The sequence below is a fragment of the Muntiacus reevesi genome, chromosome 2 (assembly GCF_963930625.1).
Source record: "Muntiacus reevesi chromosome 2, mMunRee1.1, whole genome shotgun sequence".
Taxonomy (NCBI): domain Eukaryota; kingdom Metazoa; phylum Chordata; class Mammalia; order Artiodactyla; family Cervidae; genus Muntiacus; species Muntiacus reevesi.
In genome coordinates this window covers 20,662,636-20,688,923 of record NC_089250.1, presented here as the reverse complement: position 1 = coordinate 20,688,923, position 26,288 = coordinate 20,662,636, and the positions used below count along the sequence as shown (strand labels likewise).

General features: G+C 37.3%; 1 protein-coding gene across 1 annotated transcript in view; it reads right to left on the bottom strand.

The window, feature by feature from the left end:
* Positions 1-26,288, bottom strand: part of MALRD1 (MAM and LDL receptor class A domain containing 1) — a 512,511-nt gene that overhangs the window by 154,226 nt on the left and 331,997 nt on the right. Inside the window, exons 30-31 of the mRNA XM_065919555.1 lie at positions 21,924-22,052; positions 11,277-11,438 (exon numbers count right to left, since the gene is read on the bottom strand). Coding sequence (XP_065775627.1) covers positions 11,277-11,438; positions 21,924-22,052 — 291 coding nt within the window. The remainder of the gene's footprint in view (positions 1-11,276; positions 11,439-21,923; positions 22,053-26,288) is intronic.

The following is a 26,288-nucleotide window of genomic DNA, read 5'->3' as shown; positions in this document are numbered from 1 at the left end:
CGTGTAGAAACTCTTCCATCTAGTCACGTGCATTTCTCTTAAGATTTTTTGATGTGGACCATTTTTAAAGTCTTTATTGAATTTGTGACTATACTGTTTCTGTTTTATGTTTTGTTTTTTTGGCCCCAAGGCATGTGGGATCCTAGCTCCCTAACCAGGGATCAAACCTGCACCCCCTGCATGGGAAGGCGAAGCCCTAACCACTGGACCACCAGAGAAGTCCCTGATTACATGTGTTTTTAAAGTAGTGGCTGAAGAATTACACAAATTATGGATGTTTTCTTTTAACACTCTTCTCAGACTTTAATGTGATGATGATGATGATAAAGAATAGTAGTAGTAGAAATATGTTAGTAATTCACTCCCCTTGGAGTATCCCCCCAAATTCCCATAACACATAATGTTATGTATTATGTAATAATATTATTTAATACATAATACAAAAATTATGCATTATTATGTATAAAAATACATAAATTCCAGTGTATTGTTTAAGGATCAGCTAAAATATGTACATATTTAAAAATCACATACCCTTGGAGCAGAAACTGGCAACCCACTCCAGTATTGTTGCCTGGAGAATTTCATGAACAGAGGAGCCTGGTGGGTTACAGTCCACTGGGTCACAAAGAGTCGAATATGACTGAGTGACTCACACACACACCTTTGTTCTACAACATTTTCTCTACCCTTGAGTAGCATGTGTCTTTATGAGAAATATGCAGGCTTGACTTATGATACACTTTCATATTTAAGGAGAAAAAGATGTGTGTATGAGTGAGCCCATTTTACTGAAATGACTGATATTTTTGAAACATAATGTGTCATGTGTCTTTAACCAGCCAACACTCTTATTTAATCTATTTTTTTTCTTTATTTGTCTGTGGGGTGAGGGGCACAGAGTAACTGCAACCTTCCCAGGTGAATCCCAGTTCTTCCCTCTGATTCCTCCTTAGAGAGGCTTTAGGAACACTTCAGTGATTTTCTAGAGGTTGAATTGCAGTCACAATTAAAAAAAACACACAGCTAAATTAAGCTAAATGATAACAATACATTCAGAGAAGGAACCTCATTTTTAATCTTACAAAAGATTGTGTGAAGATTCACTGCTAAGTAAAGTGACTAGAATTTTAATGGTTGAAATGAGCATGTGTTGGTACAGGTACAGGTGAATTCCACAAGTGTCGCCATTGGCTTAGTCCCAGTATACAGACTAATGACATACCATTTGTCAGGGTATTTTGAATTCCTTCCTTTTATTTTTTTAAGCAACATGTGATAGTATTACCTCACGTTAAGAAATATACTGTACAGAAAGATATAAAAATAATGATGCATTCACTCTGAACCCTTCTCAGGGCCTTTCAAACAACTATGTGTCTAGTGTTGTATGGCCATTGTAGGCCATGTCATTTCTGTTGTGTTAATCTATGGCATTATTGTGAAGGCCCTTCTTCATGTTTTTCATGTTTTGTCTAAGAAGTCCTCAGCAAGCTCTAGGTTCTTAAATCTCTGATACATGTTGAGTTACTTTTTGTATTAACTATGCGCAGTTTAGGTTGTGTTTTTTTTTTTTTTTTGGCCTAAGGATATTCACTTATTCTGGCATCATTTGAATAGTTGAAAAGACTATCTTGCATCTACTGAACTGAAGTTAGTAAAAAAAATCTTTTGGGCATATTAATTTTTGGTCTGTTACTGAGTTCTTTATGTTATCCTACTGATCTGTGTATTTATACCTCTGCTAATACCACGTTATCCTGAATATTGTAGCTATCATTAAATCTTAAAGTTGGATAAAGTAAAAAAAAAATCATATACCTTGAGTATCATTTGAAAATCCAATGAAGAGATTATTTCAACTACTGCATTCATGTCTTCATTTCTACCTTGTGTATAACTCCTTTGGTGCTTTCTGAATATCAAATTCTTATTTCATGCTAGATATCATATTGCCAGGGTTTTTTCACTTCAGTTACATTCATATTTTGTGGGAAATATTTTTTAAACATCTTTGAGAAATTTCAAATATATACTGAAGTATTAAAAAACAGCATAATGAAATCCCATCTATGCAAAATCCAACTTCAACAGTTTCAACCCATGGTCAGTCTCATTTCTTCTAAATTAACACTCACATCCTTGCTACCACTAGACTACTTGAAAGTAACCCTGAATATCAAATTACATGTTTACATGCTAAATATAGGTCAGTATATATTTCTACCATATTAGGACTATCATATTTCATAACTATATTACACAAAGATGAGTTATACTTCATTATAATCAAATATTTAGACAGTAGGAAACATATTTTAAATTTATGTTCATATGGATATAAGTATATTTATTGGAGCAGAAGTATATATATGTATACATATATGTATAAATAGGAGTATCTACATTCCCAGCTTTTTCAGGAAATGATTATACTCCATTATAAATGGAGGAGGAGAACTGCTGTCTGCTTTCAAATCAAACTCGTATGCATCTGACTGGCAGCTTTCATCGTAAGCACAGGACAAGTTGGGTGAGATGCAACTCTTAAGGCTCAGTAGTAGACAAACATCTTTCTAAAGAACAACAAGAACATATGACAAATGTCTACTGCACTGTTATCTCCTTCCTCAAGGGTAATTTTTCTCTTTTTACGTCCTTATCTTTCATGACATTCATTGTCTTTAAATGCTTGGTGGAGCTTGGCTATATATTTCAACTTTTGAATGAAGGCCTGTATTACTTAGTATATAGATATCAGGAAAGAATATTCAGTGCTGTTAACCAGAACTGTTTACCCCACAGAGCTGTCCTCTGACTGGAAGAATAAAGAGCAGGTGCTGGACGGGTGGGCTGGACACAAAATGCACAGACCTCCCTAAGATGGGACAGTGTTTCTCACCCTGGGATACACATTAGACTCAGGAGAGTTCTTAAAAATCTTGCTGCCCAGGTCACAACACTGACTGATTTTGTCAGAATCTTTGTGGGTGGACCTAGGTATTAACATTTTGTTTAAACTCTCCAGGTGATTCTAATATTTAACCAAGTTTGAGAATCCTTGGTTGTGAGGTGAAGGGTTGGCAGACAGGCAGATTGCCTATTCGATTTTCTTTTATTCCTAGACAGAGTTATCTTTCTTTGTTTCCCCCTGAAAACCTAGGGTATGGATCCTGTATAATCCCCAATATAATTCTGTTTCTTTTTCAGGATGTAATTAAATCATGATAATCATTTTGCAGGCAGATATCTGGCTTTCCTTAGATGACATTTCACTCATTTTATTCTGTGAGAAAAAGCTACTCTTGTGAGCAGTTGTGTTTGGAAACCAAGGTCCTGGGAAGAAAATACAAAAGGTGGTGCCAAGTTCCAATTCAACCATGTGCTCTTCACTCTGTTTCTCAGGGACTTTGAAGAATTTTTCACAACCTTTCTTGGTATTTGTATTAGTCAGCTCAGACTGTGATAACAAATACCACAGACTGTGTGTTTCAACCACAGAAAGTTATCTCCTCACTGTTCCAGAGTCTCAAAGTCCAAAATCGAGGTGCTGGCAGGGTTGATTTCTCCTGAGGCCTCTCTCCTCGGCCTGAAGATAGCCATCCCCACTGCGAATTCTCACAGGACCTTTCCCCTGGGTAGGTGCCTCCTGGTATGTCTTCCTCTTCTTATAAGGACATAAATTCTTTGCATGCTGCTGCTGCTGCTACTGCTAAGTCACTTTAGTCATGTCCGACTCTGTGCGACCCCATAGATGAAAGCCCACCAGGCTCCCCCATCCCTGGGATTCTCCAGGCAAGGATACTGGAGTGGGTTGCCATTTCCTTCTCCAATGCATGAAAGTGAAAAGTGAAAGTGAAGTCACTTAGTCGTGTCCGACTCTTCTGGAACCCCATGGACTGCAGCCTACCAGGCTCCTCCATCCATGGGATTTTCCAGGCAAGAGTACTGGAGTGGGGTGCCATTGCCTGCTCTGGTTCTTTGGATGAAGGTCCCCCAATTCATGACATCACTTAACCTTACGACCTCTTGAAAGGCCTTGTCTCCAATGCAGTCACATTGGGAGTTAAGGCTTCGAAATCTGAATTTTGAGGTGGAGGTGGGGGGGGCGGGGAACACCATTCTGTCCAGGACAATACTTTTGACTTTAATCTGAAAATATCTGTGTAGTTTCCTTGGGAAGATCTACAGGGAACCATGTTCTCCTGGGCTGAGATTTCTGCTGTTTTCACTTCACTCATTCTGATCCCATTTGCCTTTTTATTCCCTTCTGGAATACCTCAAACATTTCTGGCCGAAAGATGGGAATTTTCTAAAATGTGTGAAAAGTATAGTTATTATCTCTTTCTGCATGTGTGTGTAGGTGTGTATGAGTGTGTGTAGATAAGATCAAAGTGAGTGGTCTGACGAACATGTGAGCGAGGGCTGGCTTTTGTATATAACACACCATTTCCCTGACTGAGCCTAAACTCTCCCTGCTCTATCAGAGACCACGGTGAGATGGTGACATAACTCATAAGAAAGAAAAGGTTAAATGGCCCGAATAAGGACATTAAGAAGTTTCAGGCAGAGCTGTACCTAAGGATAAAGCAAGACAGTGAAGGAAACAGCTTGGATGAAGCTCCAAACTCCAAGGGTTCTGTTCTGACGTGGGTGCTCAGTACACAGACTCAGAGAAGACCTTCAGCTCCTCTTGTTCTTCATCTCTGATGAAGGAATAATAATAGTATCTGTTCTGTCTGCCCAGCAGGAACCACAGCTAGCACCATGAAGCCTGCAGGGCTGTCAACCAAGTACCAAGTAAGTTCTGTTTGTTGGACACGTAAAGCTTTAAACTACTAACATACACATCAGACTGTTAGTGTCATTAAGATTGCTTACAGTTTTACTTTTTGGCCTTGGGCTATGAGTAGAGAATTGCACAACAGTAAGCATGTGGGTCATATAAGGAAATATACTCCATTTCAGTTACTTCCAAACATTCACTTAATTCAGTTTCCAACACATCATGTGTGGTATTAGAAGGCACTCAGGAAAACTACCCTGCATTCTTTAATCCAAAAAATTTGTAATAAATACAGATGAACAAAGATATAGGTCACGTGAGGCCTACATAAATACTCATTAAGGTCTATTCAATTATAAATTCTGGAAAGAATATAAAAATAGCAGAAGATGTGACTTTGGTATACCCCATCAGAGTTTATAGTCTAATTGTAGAGGGAGTAATTTATTATAACATTAAAAAGAAAATAAAGTTATGAGGGAAGGGAAAAAAGAGATAGCAGCCTTCTGCATCTTGCCTCTGTTAATTTATGTCATGCAAATGTCATTCTTGCCATTAAAACTCGTATATACTCAGTCCAAACACTATTCACGTGTAGACTGGAGAGGGGATTAATGCTTGCAGTTTCTCTCTACAACTTTGGTGATGGCTCCAAAAAGACTCATAATAGGCCTGTGATGGACATTGAGAATGCCCTCCTTATGTATCTGATTCTTCATCTTGGTAACAATAAGTGAAAAGATCCATAAACGCAGCTTAATTAACAGCAAGGTTGTGATGCTTAGAAACAGACCGTGGGTTCTTTGAGTCTGTTGGCCTTCTCATAAAGAATTTTGTTTTTCCCAGAGGGTCAACATTAATTAATGTCCTTACAATCTATTTAGCAGCCCATTGTCTCAGTGATGCCTAAACAAGTTGAGTGAGCTGCAGTGGTGTAGCCTGGTGATATAATCAGGCCGCTTTGAAAAGAGCACTCAGTAAAAATAAACTGTCTCGCACAGTGAGGATAATAACAGGAGGATAATAAACTGTTCTGTCCACAGGATTACTTTTCCTTATCTGTGAACAACATGACTTGTATACCATATTGCATAAAGAACCAGATGCAAGACTTTTCATGTGGTCTTTAATGAACTCACACTAGCTATAAAAGTTAAAAAAAAAAAGAAAATAACATTACCATTAATATTCTTTAAATGTTATATAAAAAAGGATCAATAGATCACTTGTGTTTGTCTTTTGGGACAATGCATGGAAGCTTTCCCATGTCTATCGATTATACTTCTTTTTCTCTAAACTATTATATTGTATTATATTTCCTAAAGGAAATCAGTCCTCTATATTCATTGGAAGGACTTATGCTGAAACTGAAACTCCAATACTTTAACCACCAGATGCAAAGAACTGATTCATTGGAAAAGACCCTGATGCTGGGAAAGATTGAAGGAAGGAGGAAAAGAGGACAACAGAGGATGAGGTGGTTGGATGGCGTCACCAACTTGATGGACATGAATTTGAGCACTCTCTGGGAGTCAGTAATGGACAGGGAAGCCTGGCATGCTGCAGTCCATGGGGCTGCAAAGAGTCGGACACAACTGAGCAACTGAATTGAACTGATTATATTATATTGTATTATATATTACTATATTATATGTTAACTATTATATTTCTTCTTGTTGTTTAGTTGCTAAGTGGTGTTTGACTCATTTGCAATCCCATGGACGGTAGCCCACCAGGCTCTTCTGTTTGTGGGATTTCCCAGGCAAGAATACTGGACTGCGTGGCCATTTCCTACTCCAAGGGATCTTCCCAATCCAGGGATCAAACCTCATTTCCTGCACTGGCAGATGGGTTCTTTATTACTCAGCCACCAGGGTAGCCCATTATACTTTTACATGTTCCCTAAACTGAGCCTACAATAATTCGTCCCACTAGTAATATGATACAAGCAGACATGCTCGGTAGTTTTCAAATGCTGTCTTAAGATGAGGAAAGATTGCTACATATGTTATCTAAAGAACTCCTGGGTATTAGTTACCTAAATGTTACTCTCTGGATCTTGTGTGAAGTTGCTCAGTCGTGTCTGACACTTTGTGACCCGATGAACTGTAGCCTACCAGGATCCTCCATCCATGGGATTTTCTAGGCAAGAGTACTGGAGTGGGTAGCCATTTCCTTCTCCAGGGGATCTTCCAACCCAAGGATTGAACCTAGGTCTCCCACATTGTAAGCAGACGCTTTACCGTCTGAGCCACCAGAGGAGTCTCCTCTGGATCTTAGTAGCAAATAAATATTGGTTTATTTCTCATAATTTCTCAAGGAAGAGAAAGTAATATTTATCCTCAGAGACTATCAGAAAAGGTTAAAAGAAAAAAGTTCCATCTAAATGCATATTGACTCTTGTGATGTTTATTATACTGAAAATGTTAGGAAATAATCTAAGAATTTACCATTAGATAATTTTATAAATCATGAGATATCCACAAGTAGAATACTATGATATAATTACAATTATGTTACTAATTGTACTGCGTAAGATAAACTTGTTCACACTTTTAATTACTGAATCAAGTAGAAATTTATTTTTATTGGCCAATGTGTACATTAAGAAAGAATGGCAGGATACACATATACGAAGCTTAAAAGTAGTTATACTACTCTACTGGAATGACGAGAGCTTTCTTTTTTCTGCTTATTTAAAATGTTTTAGAAAAAATGTATTTTCAGTAATGTAAAATTCAAGAAAAGAATTCTTGAAGAAAAAATAAATATTAAGGGTGAAATGCAATAGTTCAGGATTTCTAAGGAGTAAAACTTAAAAATATCCACCACATTTTCCACAAACACATAATTGTGCTGCTATCACGTATGCTAGCGTTTCTTTTGAGGTGTCATTCCTGGTTTCAATTATTCTTTTTGTTTTTGGATCTATTCCTCCTCTCTTCTACTCTAACCCTATCACCCATCTACATAATTTATGTTAATAAATGAATGTATATCCTTTCTCATCCTCTTTTCCATGTTCACATTGTTATTCTATAAATGTTTACATTTGGAGTTAAATGTATGCACAGATAAGAGGTGGTCAGTCATTGTTTTAGAAATATGAGATCACATCATATAATCATTTTGCATGTTATCTCACTCCTTTAAGAATGTCTTTTGGAAATCCTTATAAGTCAACTGTGTGGCACTATCCTCTTTAGTGGCTGCATGATATCGTGCTCTGTGGATTGAATCAACTACCTTGGATATTCCTTTAGATTCCTGACAAGGGGCAATTTTGGCCCCTTGGTGGTAGCTGTCAATTTCTAAAGACATTTTGAGCTTTCAACACTGGAGAGAGGAGTGATGCTGGTATTAGCTGGGTAGAGGCCAGGGATACTGCCAAACATCACAGAGTGTGCAGAGAAGCTTCACAGCAATCAATTAGATTACCAAAACACCCACCAGGCACACCCTGACCTCTGGGTGTTTGGCGCTGGCTGTTCCTCAGGCTAGAACACCCTCTCCTTAGGGCCCTACCTGTATCACTCTCTCACTTCTGTTAAGTCATTTTTCAAATGGCATTTTCAAAATTCAGCCTATTTTGACCAGCTTATTTAAATTACAACCCTCCCCCAATCCATCCTCTAGCCTTCAGGAACATACGTCTTCTATTCTTTCTTCCTCTAACTGACCATATAACTTTTTTACTTATATGTTTATTGATTATTGTTTCCCCCTTCTAGAATGCAAACTCCACTGTGGTGATGATTTTTGCCTGTTTCATCCACTTAATGTTTCCCAGGTCCTAGAATGCTGCTTGGCATTTAATAAATGGATAAATAAATGAACAAGTGAATGATTAAATGATGCATATTCATGTTGAAAGTGAAAGCCACTCAGTTGTATTTGACTCTCTGTGATCCCATGGATTGTAGCCTGCCAAGCTCCTCAATCCATGGAATTCTCCAGGCAAGAATACTGGAGTGGGTAGCTATTCCATTTTCCAGAGGATCTTCCCGACCCAGGGATGGAACTCTGGTCTCTTGCATTGCATGCAGATTTTTTACCATCTGAGCCACCAGGGAAACCCCATGTTTATGTTACTTCTCATTTTTTTCAACCTCAAACAATGTTGAAGTAAATATCCTTACATACATATGCTTACATAATGGTCTTTATATTTCTATATGGACAGAATGCTTCCCAAAATGGAAAATTTCCCACAACCATGAATGAGTGTCTTTCCCTCTTTCCCCAATTCCATCACTCAGTCATCTGTGAGTGGCTTCTAAAAATCCCTTCCAACCTTATTAATTTGTATTTTTCTGATGAGTTGTAAACTTGAGCATCATTTAATATATTTGTTGATTATTTGAATTTGTTCATCTGTGAATGGTTATGCAAATCTTCCCTGGTTGGTAAAATTACCATTTCTAATAAGTCTATAAGAGTTACCTACCTATGTACTTGCAGTATGTAAAGAAAAGAATTTTCAAATCTATTATATGCCTGTTGATTTTGTTTATGAAATTTTTAGACCATAGTTATAATTTTATATCTTTAAATACATGTGGTTTATTTATTTATTTATTGTAGCTTTTGGAAGGTAGATGCTTCCTTAAATTGCACATAGCTTACCCTATGTTTTCTTGCAAGAATTTTATTATTTTAATTTGTTATATTTATATTATTAATCCATTTAGAATATATGGTTGTATATGAAATATTCAGAAGAAAAACTACAATTTCATTTAACTTCCTTCCAGGTATATAACTAGCAATGCCAGCATCACACTAAATAATACATCTTTTTCCCAGTGAATTAACCTTTGTTACATACTAAACTCTTCTAATTATTTACCCAAGTGCTTTAATTCTCTATCCTGTTCCATTAACCTATCACCTGGGATATCCTAATCTCATCTGTTTTTCAAGGAAATAAAAACCTGATGAAAGGCAGAGGAAATACAATTTGACAGGTCAAAAGGAATAGAAGTATTCAACCTGAAGCTGAATTAGGAAATAGCTTCAAACAAAAATGCACATCCAAGCTGTAATTGAAATCATGATATTTTCAATCTGTCTGGAATATATAAATAATAAAAATACTGTTCTCATTTATTGGACATAAAATGGCTAAGCCAATCTTGAATACCTTTTCTATGAAAAATTATTTTAATTCCATGTAATCTTGTTCTTTTTCATTGAGCCCATGCTTCAATTATTTTGGGGAATGTTGTATTAATTAGAGTTCTCCAGAGAAACATAGCCAATAGGATATGTGTAAACATAGCAAGGCATTTATTAAAGGAACTGGCTCCTGTAATTATGCAGTCTGGCAAGCCCCATATTTGCAGAAAGAAAGCCAAGAGGGCAGTGAAAGTCCAAAGGCAGTCTGCTGGTGAGTTATCTCTTGCTCAGAGAGGCTGGATTTTTTTGTTCTAGTCAGGTGTTCAACTGATTGGGTGAGGCCCACCCACTATATGGCGTGTAACCTGCTCCAGTTTCACCAATTTAAATGTTAACCTCATCCCAAAACACCCTCCAAGATGATACATAAAATTAATCATCACAATTTTTAAGATGATTTTTTTTACCTCAAAGGAAAGCTAGATTTTATCCCTAAGAATAGTGTTGTCCCTAAGAAAATTTATCACTGAAAAAGGTTATTTTTAATTCCCAAGAAAGTTTACTCCTAAGAAAAGTGTTAAGCATCAGGCAAAATTTCAGGTTGAAAGCAAACGAGAATACAAGTTTACTTCTTCTCTGACTCTGTTACTTGTAAAAACCATTTCGGATCACTTTACTCTCAAGCCACCGGCAGGAAGCAAAACTTGTTCAGGGTTCACTGAGGCTCATTCCTTCTATCATCGCTTACCTTTTAAATCACTGCCTCTGCACTTCAGAGGGTCTGGAATGAAACTGATGGCCAGCTAGCTATCACTGTGGTAGCATGCCAACTGTATTCTTTTGTCTACTGCATGCGTTAATTTGAACATCCCCTACTTGTCCCTGCCCCAATTAAGAAATTTTGAGGTCATCTTTGTTGTTGTTATTTAGTTGATAACTTGTGTCTGACTCTTTTTGCAGCCCACCAGGCTCCACTCTCCACGGGATTTCCGAGGCAAGAATAGTGGACTGGGTTGTCATTTCCTTCTCCAGAGGATCTTTAAAACCCAGGGATTGAACCCACATCTTCAGCATTGGCAGGTGGATTCTTTACCATTGAGTCACCAGAGAAACCCTGGGCCTTTGGGGTACCAAAAGTAAAATTTGAGTTTCTTAAAATATGAGTCAGGGACTTCTTTGTTGTAGCAATATCAGTTTTAGGTCTGTTAAATAATTCAGGGGATAACCAGAAGGAGCTAACTCTCTTTTCATAAAGGATACTGAGTTCTATCTCCACAAAGACACAAGGAAGGCACTCTGACGTTCACTCAAATAGTTAAAGCAGATTACCAGCCAGTGAACTCTTTGGCCTGGCTGTGTCTCCTAGATTTACCTGGTGTGTGATCAGGGTCTGGACTCAATGCTTCTGTAGGAATTTCCCTGCCAATGACCCAATCCAAGTCATCTTGAGAATCTTGAGTAAGATGGCAAGCTGCGGTCCAGTTTCCTGAAGCTGTTTCAAAATTGCAGCTTCCTGCTGTGCCTGTATACTGGCCTAAGGAAACAAAAATATTAATGGAGTGTTCTGGAAATGTATGTCACACTTGATATTACACTACATTTGTGATGGTTTGAAATTATTATTTGCATATTATATTATTTAAAAATTTAAAGAATCATGGCATTTGTATTCATTGGAAATATCAGTTGTACATTGAAGCTTTTTTTATCACAGAATCTAGAAGTGCTTGAATACTGTCATTTAGCCATAAAGGATTTACATGGATTGACTAGTAACATTTAGATGAGAGATAAAACTGTATCTATACATGAAGAATGTATATAACATTATGATAATACAGATAATTCAGGTCAAATAAATCAATATTTCCAGTTGTCTGAATGATTAATGCAGTCCCTCTGTCCACTGTAGTGCTTGAGCAGCATGGACCATTAGAGAGGAAAAGTCAATAATTAAAGAAAAGCTGCCTTTGGGAGAAGTAGTAAACAGGATGCAAACCCTCTCTGCTACCATACTCATCACCCACATAAACATTTCAGAGCCAGTCACTAAATAATAAAAGAAGTTCTCTTCTTAAAGTGTTGATTGGTAACTCATTAAAAAATTAAGTTGTTCACAATGAGAAAAATTACTAGATAATAACTGATTGTCTACTAGTTAGTCATCTGTGAAAAGTGCCATCATAACACCCTGATATCTGCTTTCATTTTTCTTTAATTTTCTTTTTTCAAAGCAGTTATTATTTTTGAGCATTCACTGTAAAACTGTGTTACAGAGACAGAATGAATTATTGGATGGTTTAATCAGTATGAATCAACTGAGATTGTTATTGACTTTTTTTTTTCTTTTTTGAAAGATGAAATTTGTATTATTTTAACACTTCTTCTCCAGATGATTTCTCACTCTGAACTTTTTCTTAACATAAAACTATTATGAGCATGTATAGACATATTGTCACAGGAAAACTTGCTGTTAAAGTGGATGCCAAATATTAGGTATTCAAAGCTTTACTATTTTTATAGAAAACTTTCTGGATCTCTGAGAGTATTTTCATAAAATATCAGCCTTTTACTTCTCGGGCATGATTGCATCTTATTTCTATAAACTAGAATCATTTTTAATTATGTACATTTTTTTCATTCATTCTCCATGACTTATGATCCATTGGTTTTTACATGTTTATTTATGGGCACTGTATATCTTTTTTATGTTTACATGCCAGTATTATTTGATATAGATAGGTCTATATCATACTTAACGCAATATGGATAAAAGTGAGGAATTTGTTTCTCCAAGTGTTTAGCTAACCAACTGCAAACATCCAGAATCTTCCAAGGTTACAGAAAAGACAGCCATTGTGTGTTTATTAGAATGAAGTCACATACAGGTTCTACTGTATTTCTGTAACAATAATTATTCTACATCTTTTTTTTATTCTCTGTGATCACCCTTGCCCTAATTCTTCTACTCTATTTAATATTAAACTTTATATTTGATTCTCAAGATATCTACATGATCAGGATTCATTTTGTTACATTTCAGCCTCTCTAACTCAAATTATGTCACTTTTACTTTTCCCTTTTTTAGGGCTAATCTTGCTAATCAACTGTTTATCAAGCACTGCTATTAACATTCCAAGGCTTCATTTATTTCAAAGTCATACAAAGTTTCCACATCTTTCAAACACACATTCGTTACTAATTCCTTTCTCATCTTACAGAGGTAGCTAGGGTGCCCCTCATGTTAAAAAAAAAAACATCACATAAATGTTAAAAGTCTCACTCTGTATACCTTCATTCATTATTTCCCATGGCTTTCACACTTTTGTGCAAATGATCCACAAATCCACAGAATGAAATGCAGGTGTTTTTCTACAAATGTTTGTTGAATATTCTGCTTAGAATATGTGATTGTCATCTAAAAGCCAACAATCCTAAAATGAACTCATCATTGATCCCTCCAAATGGGTTCTACTCTGAAATTGATTTATATCATAGCATGAATCTTCTCTTTCTAAAGATTCAAACTTTGAAGTTATCTTTTGACTTTGCACTCTTATTTACATATCTAATCTACCAACATCTGTATATTCTCCCTTCAAGAACTTGTTTAATTCACTCCTTTTTGCAGCTCCATAGTTGCTGTTCTAGTTCCCTTGGTTCAAGCTGCCGAGATAAGAAGCCTCTTTCTTTACTGTAACTTTCATTCTATCAACCTCATAAACTCAAACTCCATCAATCATCTTTAAGACTTCTCTTCTGTTATTTCCCTTGCTCAAAATATTCAGGTGTTCACATTATTTGAAAATGCCCTCAAGACTTCTAGTCCTGAGTACAATAACCTTTCTGTTGATGCAATTTTTTTAAGGCTGAAATTTGTCTTGTCTTCAAACTGTCTCTACAAAATTTTTCAGTAAATTATTTCTTGAATAAAATTGACATTTTTTTCAACTTTTATGTTAAACTACTCTCTTATTTTTGCATATTCTCTCCAGCAATTGGATGCTACGTGTCAGTCCTTCCTTTTGTCTCTTGTTCAGGACATAACTGCGGTTTTATTGAGTGAAGAACTGAAGTTTTATGAAGAGTGTCTGAAGAGTCAAAAGTGTCTGAAGAGTCAAACAGCTGCTCCCATAGCTCCAGAGTTGCCTCACAGTTTATCTAAGCAATCGTGATGGAATGTTCAAACTTCCCTTGTCTTCACTGGTTTAAGACAGTCTCGGGATACATTTCTGACAATGAGACTTACTAGGAAAAAGACACCTAGGAAAATGTTTTTTTTATTCTTAAAAATAAATCAAAAGGAAGAAAATCTATCTGTCCTTTCTAGGATATCATGCAAAGATGTGTAAGGGGAGCTGACTTTATAAGACCGTTCATTATCTGAAGAAGGCAGAACTTAAAGAATTACGGAGGGCATATAGTTCTATACTTTTGATGACAAAAGTTACTAAATTAACTAAATTAATTTAGTTGGTTACTAAATTAACCAACTCTAAATTGTTTTTGGACTTCTTGCCATTTGAGAAAATACATTTTCCTTATTGTCTGTATCAGAGATGCATTCAGTTTCAAGTACTGAAAACCCAAATAATAGCGTAAATAGACAAGAATTCATTTATCTCAATTAGCAACAGGTCAGGAAGGTGTCAGCATAAGGTTGGCATCCTGCTGTTGTTCAGTCACTAAGTCATCTGACTCTTTGTGACCCCACGAACAGCAGCATGCTAGGCTCTCCTGTCCTTCACTTATCTCTCAATGTTTGCTTAAACTCAAGTCCATTGAATCAGTGATGCTACGTAACCATCTTATCCTCTGCTGCCCCTTATCCTTTTGCCTTCAACCTCTCCCAGGAGTCAGCTCTTGGCATCAGGTGGCCGATGTACTGGAGCACTACGGTGGTAGTTCCAGTGTGCAGAGTGAAGCACGCATTTTCCAGCCTTCCTTACGGTCATCTTGTCATCCTCATGCTCAATCATGGTTGCAAGATGATGCTGTACTTCCCAGAGCCACAAATATTCATGGCATTGAAAGGAATGGGAAGAGGAAAGAAGAGAAAAGCTTTTTGCCCATTCTGTTGCTTTTTTTTTTGAAAGTGATACTTTCCCGCAGTTACCATGTATATCTCATGGGCCTCTAGTGGCTACAAAGAATATGGAGAAGATAGTATCTGGCTGGTTATAATGCTGACCCAAGTAAAACTGGAATTCTAGTTTTCAACAAAAACATGGACAGGCAAGTAGCAGGGATTGCTCTACAGTCTAAACCTATCAAGTTTCAAATTTCTCTACAAGTGTATTAATTTACCTTCTCTGCTCCATTCCATCTACCAAATAATACTTTTCCTTGAAAGTCCAACCTAGGTCCTATCTTTCCCTTTCCAGATCATGTCAGCTCTTGAGGTGTGTGTGTGTGTGTGTGTGTGTGTTTTACAACAGTAATTATAGTTGTTACTATTTATTTAGCAACTTATTAATTATTGATTTTGCATTGTCACCCTAATTGTTGTTTACCACCACAGCCTGGTGTGTTACAGTTCATGGGGTTGCAGAGTCAAACACAGCTTCGTGACTGAACAATGACAACCACTGAATTACTATAAACATTTCCATATGATCAGGTATTATTATTAACTGCATTACATAAGCCATAATGATTCCACACAAATTATTGAATGATAGATGATATGAACAATTTGTAATATTTCTTGATGATTAATACATACCAATATCTTTGAAATGGTTACGGCTTTAGAAAAAATAATTTCCAAATTGTGAACTTTATCATGATTCCTTGAATGGATTCAAAGCATTACTAACACTCTTAAACGACTGGCATTTTTCCATAGTACATTTTTTTGTACATTTTCCATTGGTACAATAGTCAGCCATATGGTTGTATGGTCAGTACAAACATTAATCAACTCACTTATATTAAAGAGATGGCTCCATCATTAATTGTTTTTAATTCTAACATCCACATAGCCACCTTATTTTGCAACACCATAATATATAACATGGGCTTCCCTAGTGGTTCACTCAGTAAAGAGTCTGCTTGCAAGAGGGGAGAACCAGGTTCTATCCCTGGATCAGGAAGATCCCCTGAAGAAGGGCATGGCAACTCACCCAAGTATTCTTGCTTGGAGAATTTCATGGACAGAGGAGCCTGGTTGGCTATAGTCCTTGGGTCACAAAGAGTCGGACACGACCAGAGTGACTAACACAACAATATATAACATAGGACTATTAAATAGCTTCTCCTTATTGTGACATGGCTTCTTGGAAAGTTGTGTTCAAAAGAGTTTTGGAGAATTTGGGTACAGAGGGAAGGACTGTTGATAATGATGCTCATCACTGTAAAAGACAGGAGAGAATGTAACCGCCCCATTCTCTGCTTCCCTAGCCTAGAATATGAAGCACTCTTAATACATGTTTCAGGTAATACATTCCTTCCATGAAAAACAAAAAAAAGGACATCTTTTCTAATGTAACTATTTCTTTGAAAAAGAATTGCTCCCCTTTCCTATCAACTATGCATTTTTGCATCAAGAGGTAGAGATGCAAAAGGAAAATTTATCTTTGCTCATAAACTACAGTCAAAATTTAGTCATAAGGAATAGCTGCATTTATTGTCTGATGAGTATGAAGGACATGTAAATAAGGCATTCACAATGACTGACAAATTTCAGGAGAATATAAAAACAACAGTATGAAGGAAGCTAACATTAATCCTCAAAGACTGAACAAATATATCCTTTACATAATTTCATTTAATTCTCAAGGCACTCTGTATGTTATTATGTCTACTGTATAGATAAGGAAAGTGAGTCTCTAAGAATTTAAATAATTGCCCAAGAAATGATGTTCAAAGTAAAAATGAAGACTTCAGTTTAATAATCTCAAAGGTCAATTCTTTCCTTATTTCTTAAAAGGTCACTTTGAAAATGTTCCATTATCCACAGTAGATTCTCTGCCTGCAGGAATCCAGTGCTGATGTCTCTACTACAATCCAAAATACTGAGGGAGTCAATCTGAAGCATCAGTGTTAGTTGCTCAGTCGTGTCCGACTCTTTGTGACCCCGTGGACTGTAGCCCACCAGGCTCGTCTGTCCAAGGAATTCTCCAGGCAAGAATACTGGAGTGAGTTGCCATGCCCTTCTTCAGGGGATCTTCCCAACCTAGGAACTGAACTCAGGTCTCCTGCATTGCAGGCAGATTCTTCACATGGTGAAGCCTTTGCAGAATCAGTAAAGTTACCTGAATATCCTTGTGTGCGTCGCAATGTTCTTTTTGGATATGAACAAAATCTATCAAGATGTTTTAAGAAAAGTGACTGTTCACTTCTCAACATATTTCTTTTACTTTAATGAATTCAAATATTTCCTGCTGTTGTCCATCAAAGTCATGGGTAACACTAACAGACATGGGTATGTAATGGACTTTTGAAAGTCAAAAATGCCTTTGTGTGTTTTACATCAGTACCTCAAATAGCTGTGGGAAAAATAAAAATCATGTAAGATACTCTGAGAAGAAAAATAAATGAAACAGAAAGAGCATAGGTAGCAGTCACACCTGAAAAACCAAAGGACTTGAAACTCTTTATGTTTTAAAAGTCTATTTTTATATTTTGTCTACAGATGTACAGACACATACACATTATTCTTCATATATACCCCCCAAATAACCGGTGGTAACTTTATTCCTGACAGTACCTGTCACATTTAAAGAAAATAACCAGGGATCTTTTCATTTACAAACTTTTTAAAAAACAAAGAAATTCATATTTTAATATATTTTCCCCTCTAATTATTTTTCCACAGTATAAAGTCAATTTCTGAAACCTAATACAATGTCTTATTCATTTTCGTATATCCAATACGTGAACCATGAACTTCCAAATGTTCAAGGTGGTTTTAGCAAAGGCAGAGAAACCAGAGATCAAATTGCCAACATGTGCTGGATCATTGAAAAAACAAAAGAGTTCCAGAAAAATAACTATTTCTGCTTTATTGACTATGCCAAAGCCTTTGACTTTGGCATCACAGTAAACTGTGGAAAATTCTGAAAGAGATGGGAATACCAGACCACCTGACCTGCCTCTTGAGAAACCTGTATGCAGGTCAGGAAGCAACAGTTAGAACTGGACATGGAATAACAGACAGGTTGCAAATAGGGAAAGGAGTACGTCAAGGCCATATATTGTCACTCTGCTTATTTAACTTATATGCAGAGTACATCATGAGAAACGCTGGGCTGGAAGAAGCACAAGCTGGAATCAAGATTGCTGGGAGAACTATCAATAACCTCAGATATGCAGATGACACCACCCTTATGGCAGAAAGTGAAGAGGAACTAAAGAGCCTCTTGATGAAAGTGAAAGAGGAGTGAAAAAGTTGACTTAAAGCTCAACATTCAGAAAACTAAGATCATGGCATCCGGTCCCATCACTTCACGGCAAATAGATGGGGAAACAGTGGATGACTTTATTTTGGGGGGCTCCAAAATCACTGCAGATGGTGACTACAGCCATGAAATTAAAAGACACTTACTCCTTGGCAGGAAAGTTATGGCCAACCTAGACAGCACATTAAAAAGCAGAGGCATTACTTGGCCAACAAGATATCCGTCTAGTCAAGGTTATGGTTTTTCCAGTCATGTATGGATATGAGAGTTGGACTATAAAGAAAGTTGAGTGCTGAAGAATTGATGCTTTTGAACTGTGGTGTTGGAGAAGACTCTTGAGAGTCCCCTGGACTGCAAGGAGATCCAACTAGTCCATCCTAAAGGAGATCAGTCCTGAGTGTTCATTGGAAGGACTGATGTTGAAGCGGAAACTGCAATAGTTTGGCCACCTGATGTGAAGAACTGACTCATTTGAAAGATCTTGATGCTGGGAAAGATTGAAAGCAGGAAGAGAAGAGTACAACAGAGGATGAGATGGCTGAAAGGCATCACCAACTCAGTGGACATGAGTTTGAGTAAACTTCAGGAGTTGGTGATGGATAGGGAGGCCTGGCGTGCTGCAGTCCATGGGGTCACAAAGAGTCGGACACGACTGAGTGACTGAACTGAAATGAAGTGTTTAGAAGGTGATTCCGAGTCCAATTTAGGAATAGGAATAAATGGAAGAGTTTAATTTTTATATAAACATTCTCAATATATGTATATTTTTACATGAGAGAAAGATAATTTACTATCTGTAATAAATTTTCCATATGCATTTAACAACTGTCCCTCTTGTCCCATTGGGTTATGTACCTCACTATCACCATATTCTTATTATTTTTCCTTTAGAACCTTCTTAAACTTTGGCAAGTTTTTAATGTTTTTACTGGTGATTCTTAAAGTTCTACTTGTCATGTCTTGTGGGGAGAATGGTGATTTCAAAATGCTTCAGAGCACTGTTTAAGAACTCCATTGAAATCAATTCCTTACAGTCAATTAAAATATACATATATATATATATTTGATTCATGTAAAAGAAGCTAAAAATAATACTAGGAACTATTAGTCAATATATTTTAATTTCACTGGAGAAAATATACAATATAGAGGAAACAATATTTATAAAATTAAGATTATATACTGTAGTATTAGTAGTACAGTTTTAAAAAGTACCAACCATTTACACTTTTTTATGCTTGATTTAAAATGAAAAGATGGGGTGAATGTTGATAATAATATGCTAACTGAAATAAGCCAGTCACAAAAGGACAAATACTGTGATTCCACTTATATGAGGTACCTAGAGTCATCAAATGAATAGAAAAAAATTAGAAGGGTGTTGGTTGGGGGCTGAGAGTTAGGGAAAAGGAAGGGCTGTTGCTTAATTGGCACAGGGTTTTAGTTTTCAAGATAAAAAAAGTTCTGGTTATAGGTGGTGATGTTGGCTGCACAACAATGCAAATATACTTACTGCCCCTGAACCGTAACGTTGAAAGGCAAGAATAGTACATTTTATTTCACATATATTTTACCACAAATAAAAAAATAATGGATCTAAAAATGATAAATGAACACTGCAGAAGCACTGTCACTGTACCATCTTGAAAACAATACTGAGCTAAAAATAAAAAACACTTAACCATGGCTTGAGTATTACTCCTTCCCAGTGCATGTGTGATGTTTCCCCATTGAGAAGTGGAGTCTACACTCTTCCTCCCTTTGAATCTAATCTAGACGTTGTTATCTGCATGACCATTAAGAAGAGTCAGGAGGGACATTCTGAAACTTCTCAGGTGAAATCATAAACACACTTGCTATTTTTCCACAGACTCCTAGGATGCTTGCTCTTGGAACATTCACATGTGGAATGAAAAATGTTGCCTGCCACGTCAGTAAACAAAGAATGTTGTAGCTCTCAGCCACCACCCCCTCCCCCATCGTGAGCCCTGAGGGAACTCGGGGTAGAAACAGCAGGCTGCCTGCCGTCAAGTCCGGCCACTGCAGCCGCCACAGCAGTGTACCCTGCGGGGACTCTGGATGGGAGAAACCAGGTGGCACCCTAGATAGCTGAGATGGATCAAAAGAGCGATTTCAGTGAGCCCACAGTCTTGCATTTTCCCCCACACAGAAAAGCACTAAGTTCCTTAAGATATCTGGTTTTCTTTAATTAACAGTAATCTTCTGATGTCTGGACTACCTTGTCTTTGTTGCAAAATTCCTATATAATCTGGCTCTTTCTGGACCTCTTGGGAACACTCCCTCAGAGCTATCTGAGAGGCTGTCTTGTAGGCTTGAGTCCTCCAAGTGGTAGTAGCAGTAGTAGCAGTATTTAGTAGTTATAGTAGTAGTGGTGTGGTGTTAGTCACCCAGTTGTGTTCGACTCTGTGTGGCCCTGTGGACTGTAGCCCGCCAGGCTTCTCTGTCGCTGGGATTCTCCAATCAAGGATACCAGAGGGGGTTGCCATTCCCTTCTCCAGGGGATCTTTCCGACCCAGAGATAGAACCCTGGTCTCTCACATTGCAGGCAGATTCTTTACCATCTGAGTCACTAGAGTCCTCCAAAGAAAACATAATTCTTAACTTTCAGGTTGCACGTTCATTTTTTCAGTCAATACATGGTAAAAGCCAACCCCGTGAAAGATGTCTGACTAACCTGTGATAGTCCAAGCCACACCAATTGCCCTAGAAGTTGATTCCATGCTGATCCATATGAAGAAACCAAAGAGCACGCATGTGCCAAATAAATAAGAGATACCACCAACTTGGAAGTGTTCCTCCAGGTCTAGATGTCCCAGTTTGAGCCATGTGGATCCAAGACAAGCTGCCTCACTGATTCCTTCCTAAGTTACTGACCCACAAAATTGCAAACCAAATGAAACTTGTTTGGACCACTAACTCTTAGGGTACTTTGTTACACAGTAAATGCTAATTGCAACAGGTAGCCTGTGTGGTATATGAATTCTCATCAGTAAGATATATGAAAAAAAATTCTTTGGATTTAAGTATGTGCTCATGTTTTAAAATTACATACTTGGCTTTATACATGACTTTAAAAATCATTTGAATTAAAGTCTGAATTTTAAAAATGTGGCTCATGTATTCTTTTTCCAGTGCAATGTAATTAATAAAATTAATCATTAAACTAGTATTTATTCAAGGTGCTCATTTTTTGCCTCATTTATAAAATCAGCCATTGGCGGGGGCTGAGGGGGGAGGAATGAAAACAGTAATGAGAATTGATGAAGAAATGTACACTGCTAGTTCAATTTCTGACAATTTGAATTCTGACTCTGCACACAGTTCTATACAATGACATACTGGGAAATTTTTGTCACACGATTTGCTATAGATTTGCTGCAGTTTTTAGTATGGGGATAAAAAGGATGGTAGGGCTTCTATTTAAATCTTCAGAGAGAAGCTGGAAAAATATTTTGGATGTTCTAAATCTACTCTAGTGCATGAAAAGAATATTTCTTCTCATTCACCAATGTCAATAAGTTACTTTACTAATACAGTACTAATACAGTGAAACTCTGTGCTGAACTGGCAGCATTAGAACCTTCAAATACACTTACCACAGTGAGTTTCATCAGACCCATCAGAGCAGTCTGGTTTATAGTCACAGACAAGGTGGGATGCAATACACTTCTTGTTGTGGCACAAAAAATCAGTGGCTTCTGGGCAAATCTCAGAAGTCTCTCCCACTGGAGAAAAACAAAATAGTAATCACAAACATCATTTTGTAATACTTACTTTATATTTCAATGCTCCCTTTGTTTTATAGATCCCACAGTCTTAGATAAGTTCAAGATTTGAATCATTGCCCAAGAGAGACTTTAGATGACTCCTCATCTCTCAGTCACACCTGGAACTGTTCAGCAAGTAATAGAAACTGCACTTTGAAAATATCTTTTAAGCAATCAAGGGCTGACCATTGTCTATTACATAAACCCAAACTCCCAATCAAGGCATTAAAATCTTTTGATTTTTGGTTCCAGCTTAGTTTTCCAGGTGCAACTCTTCTCTGAAGCACCTGCAGCTAAACTCTATCCTAGGCCTGAGGGCTTCACCAAGATGCCACTTGCTCTGTGTTTTGCCATGTCCTCATAGATTTCTTCCTTTGTCTGTAGTGATCATTCCCTCTTTTGGTCCTAGTGGCCTGTTCAATCTTAAGACCCAAGGAAACAACTTTTCTCTACTCTGGTCTCACCTTCTCTCTGCCATCCAAGCCTCAGGTTGGACACTCCCTATTTCATGCTGCCTAAGAGCACTTTTATTTCTATATTAAATGCTTACCACCTTGTATAAGAGCTGTTTACACATCTGTCTGTCCTTACAGACTCCAGGCTCTTTTGACACAGGATTTTTTTGCTGTGTTTTTTGGGCCTAATACAGCACTCAATATACGATTTGTGCTTTATAAATGCTAGTTATAATAATTGAAGGCATAACGGTATCATCTAAAGGTGACTTAGAAAAGCAGATTGATGGACTTCCCTGGTGGTCTAATGATTAAGAATTTGCTGGCAAATGCAAGGGACACAGGTATGATCCCTGGTCCGGGGAAGATCCACATAACATGGAACAACTAAGTCTGTGTGCCGTAGATACTGAGTCCATACTCTATAGAGCCTGTGCTTGGAAACAAGAGAGGCCAACACAGTGAGAAGCTGGCTCCCTGCAACAAGAGAAAGCTCAGACAGCAACAAAGACCTAGGTCAACCAAAAATAAATGAAAAAAAAAATTTTAAAACCAAATCAACATAGAATTTTCCAAGCAATTCACAAGTTTGCATATAATTTCAACTGACACAAAGTCTAATGATAATACTTTATAGCTTCAAAATTATATACATTAAAGGTCTAAAGCTATTGTTATCAAATTCAACGTATTAAATAAACCTCAGCAATTCCTTTGTTACATAGATTACTATGGGTTTGGATCAGTGTGACTGTGGTGGGGGTAAGTCACTCAAAAATAGGCAGTATTTTCATGAAGGAAAATAGTAAATCTCTGCAGCTTTCATAAAAATGCATTTCCATAGTCTTTGAGTCATTTCCATAATACAACAGTTAAAACCTGAATAATTTCCAGAAACAATTTACCAGTAAAATGGAGTCTAAATATAAGATTGAAGAGAGGGAACCTAAAAGAACAGCCAATATTCAGACCGTGGATATCAGTAACATGAAGAATTAAAAGTTATGTTCTTTGAGTGATGTAGAATCTTTGCCACATAATTTTCATTAACATTAGTGAGAACTTACTATTAATCCAGAGTAGTATGTGGACACTGTTCAGTATGCAAGTCTATGCACTAGAGATTATTTTATTTTTCTATGTCATAGGCTGTGAAGTTATATAATTACTCCACAGAGGAAATGTGTTTTAATTTATAATCTAAATAATTGGTTCTTTAGTTTTAAAAAAATGACCGAGAGATTCATCTCTAAATGAGGCTTATTTCCTTAACAATATAGAATAGAAAAAGAAGACAGAAATCATATAGTATAGTGAATTATAGTATAATTATAGTAAACTCTGGCATAGACCAGAGTATCTATGGTATAGTTCAGTCACTAAGTCATGTCTGACTCTTTCTGATCCCATGGACTGCAGGATGCCAGGCCTCCCTGTCCATCACCAACTCCCAGAGCCTACTCAAACTCATGTCCATCAAGTCAGTGATGCCATCCAACTGTCTCATCCTCTGTTGTCTGCTTCTCCTCCCACCTTCAGTCTTTCCCAGCATCAGGGTCTTTTCCAATGTTAGTTCTTCGAATCAGGTGGCCAAAGTATTGGAGTTTCAGCTTCAGCATCAGTCCTTCCACTGAATATTTAGGACTGATTTCCTTTAGGATTGAATGGTTCGATCTCCTTGCAGGCCAAGAGACTCTCAAGAGTCTTCTCCAACATCATAGTTCAAAAACATCAATTCTTTAGCACTCAGCTTTCTTTATAGTCAAACTCTCACATATGTACATGACTACTGGGAAAACTGTAACTTTGACTAGAGGGACCTTTGTCAGCAAGGTAATATCTCTGCTTTTTAATATGCTGCCTGGGTTGATCTTAGCTTTTCTTCCAAGGAACAAGGAGCTTTTAATTTCATAACTGCAGTCACCATCTGCAGCAATTTTGGAATCCAAGAAAATAAAGTTTCTCACTGTTTCCATTGTTTCCTCATCTATTTGCCATGAAGTGATGGGACCAGATGCTATGATCTTGGTTTTCTGAATGCTGAGCTGTAAGCCAACTTTTTCACTCTTCTCTTTCACTTAAATCAAGGGGCTCTTTAGTTCTTCTTCACTTTCTGCCATAAGGGTGGTGTCATTTGCATATCTGAGGTTATTGATATTTCTCCTGGCAATCTCGATTCCAATTTGTGTTTCATACAGCCCAGCATTTCTCATGATGTACTATGCATAGAAGTTAAATAAGCAGGGTGGTACTATACAGCCTTGATGTCCTCCTTTCCCTATTTGGAACCAGTCTGTTGTTCCATGTCCAGTTCTAACTGTTGCTTCTTGACCTGCATACAGCTTTCTCAGGAGGCAGGTCAGATGGTCTGGTATTCCCAACTCTTTAATACTTTTCCACAGTTTGTTTTGATCCACACAGTCAAAGGCTTTGGCATAGTCAATAAAGCAGAAGTAGAGGTATTTCTGGAACTCTCTTGCTTTTTCGATGATCCAGTGGATGTTGGCAGTTTGATCTCTGGTTCTTCTGTCTTTTCTAAATCTAGCTTGAACACCTGGAATTTCATGGTTCATGTACTGTTGAAGCCTGGCTTGGATAATTTTGAGCATTACTATGCTAGTGTGTGAGATGAATGTAATTGTGCGGTAGTTCAAACATTCTTTGTCATTGCTTTTCTTTGGAATTGGAATGAAAATTGACCTTTTCCAGTCCTGTGGCCACTGCTGAGTTTTCCAAAGTTGCAGCACTTTCACAGCATCATCATTTAGAATTTGAAATAGGTCAACTGGAATTTCATCACCTCCACTAGCTTTGTTCATAGTGATGCTTCCTAAGGCCCACTTGACTTCGCACTCCAGGATGTCTGGTTCTAGGTGAGTGATCACACCATCGTGGTTATCTGGGTCGTTAAGACCTTTTTTGTACAGTTCTTCTGTGTATTCCTGCCACCTCATCTTCTGTTTCTGTTAGGTCCATACCGTTTCTGTCCTTTATTGAGCCCATCTTCGCAAGAAATTTTGCCTTGGTATCTCTAATTTTCTTGAGATCTCTAGTCTTTCCAATTCATTTATTTTCCTCTATTTCTTTGCAATGATCACTGAGGAAGGCTTTCTTATCTCTCCTTGCTATTCTTTGGAACTCTGCACTGAAATGGGTATATCTTTCCTTTTCTCCTTTGCCTTTTGCTTATCTTCTTTTCTCAGCTCTTTGTAAGGCCTCCTCAGATAACCATTTTGCCTTTATCCATTTTTTTTGGGGGGGGGGGAATGGCCTTGGTCACTGCTTCTTGTACAGTGTCACAAACCTCTGTCCATAGTTCTTCAGGCACTCTGTTTATCAGATCGAATCCCTTGAATCTATTTCTCACTTCCACTGTATAATTGTAAGGGATTCGATTTAGGTCATAGTGATGGGACCAGATGCTATGATCTTGGTTTTCTGAATGCTGAGCTGTAAGCCAACTTTTTCACTCTTCTCTTTCACTTAAATCAAGGGGCTCTTTAGTTCTTCTTCAGTCTAGTGCTTTCCCCTACTTTCTTCATTTTAAGTCTGAATTTGGCAATAAGGAGTTCATGATCTGAGCCACAGTTAGCTCCTGGTCTTGTTTTTGCTGACTGTATAGAGCTTCTCCATCTTTGGTTGCAAAGAATATAATCAGCCTGATTTAGGTGTTGACCACCTGGTGATGTCCTTGTGTAGAGTTTTCTCTTGTGTTGTTGGAAGAGGGTGTTTGCTATGA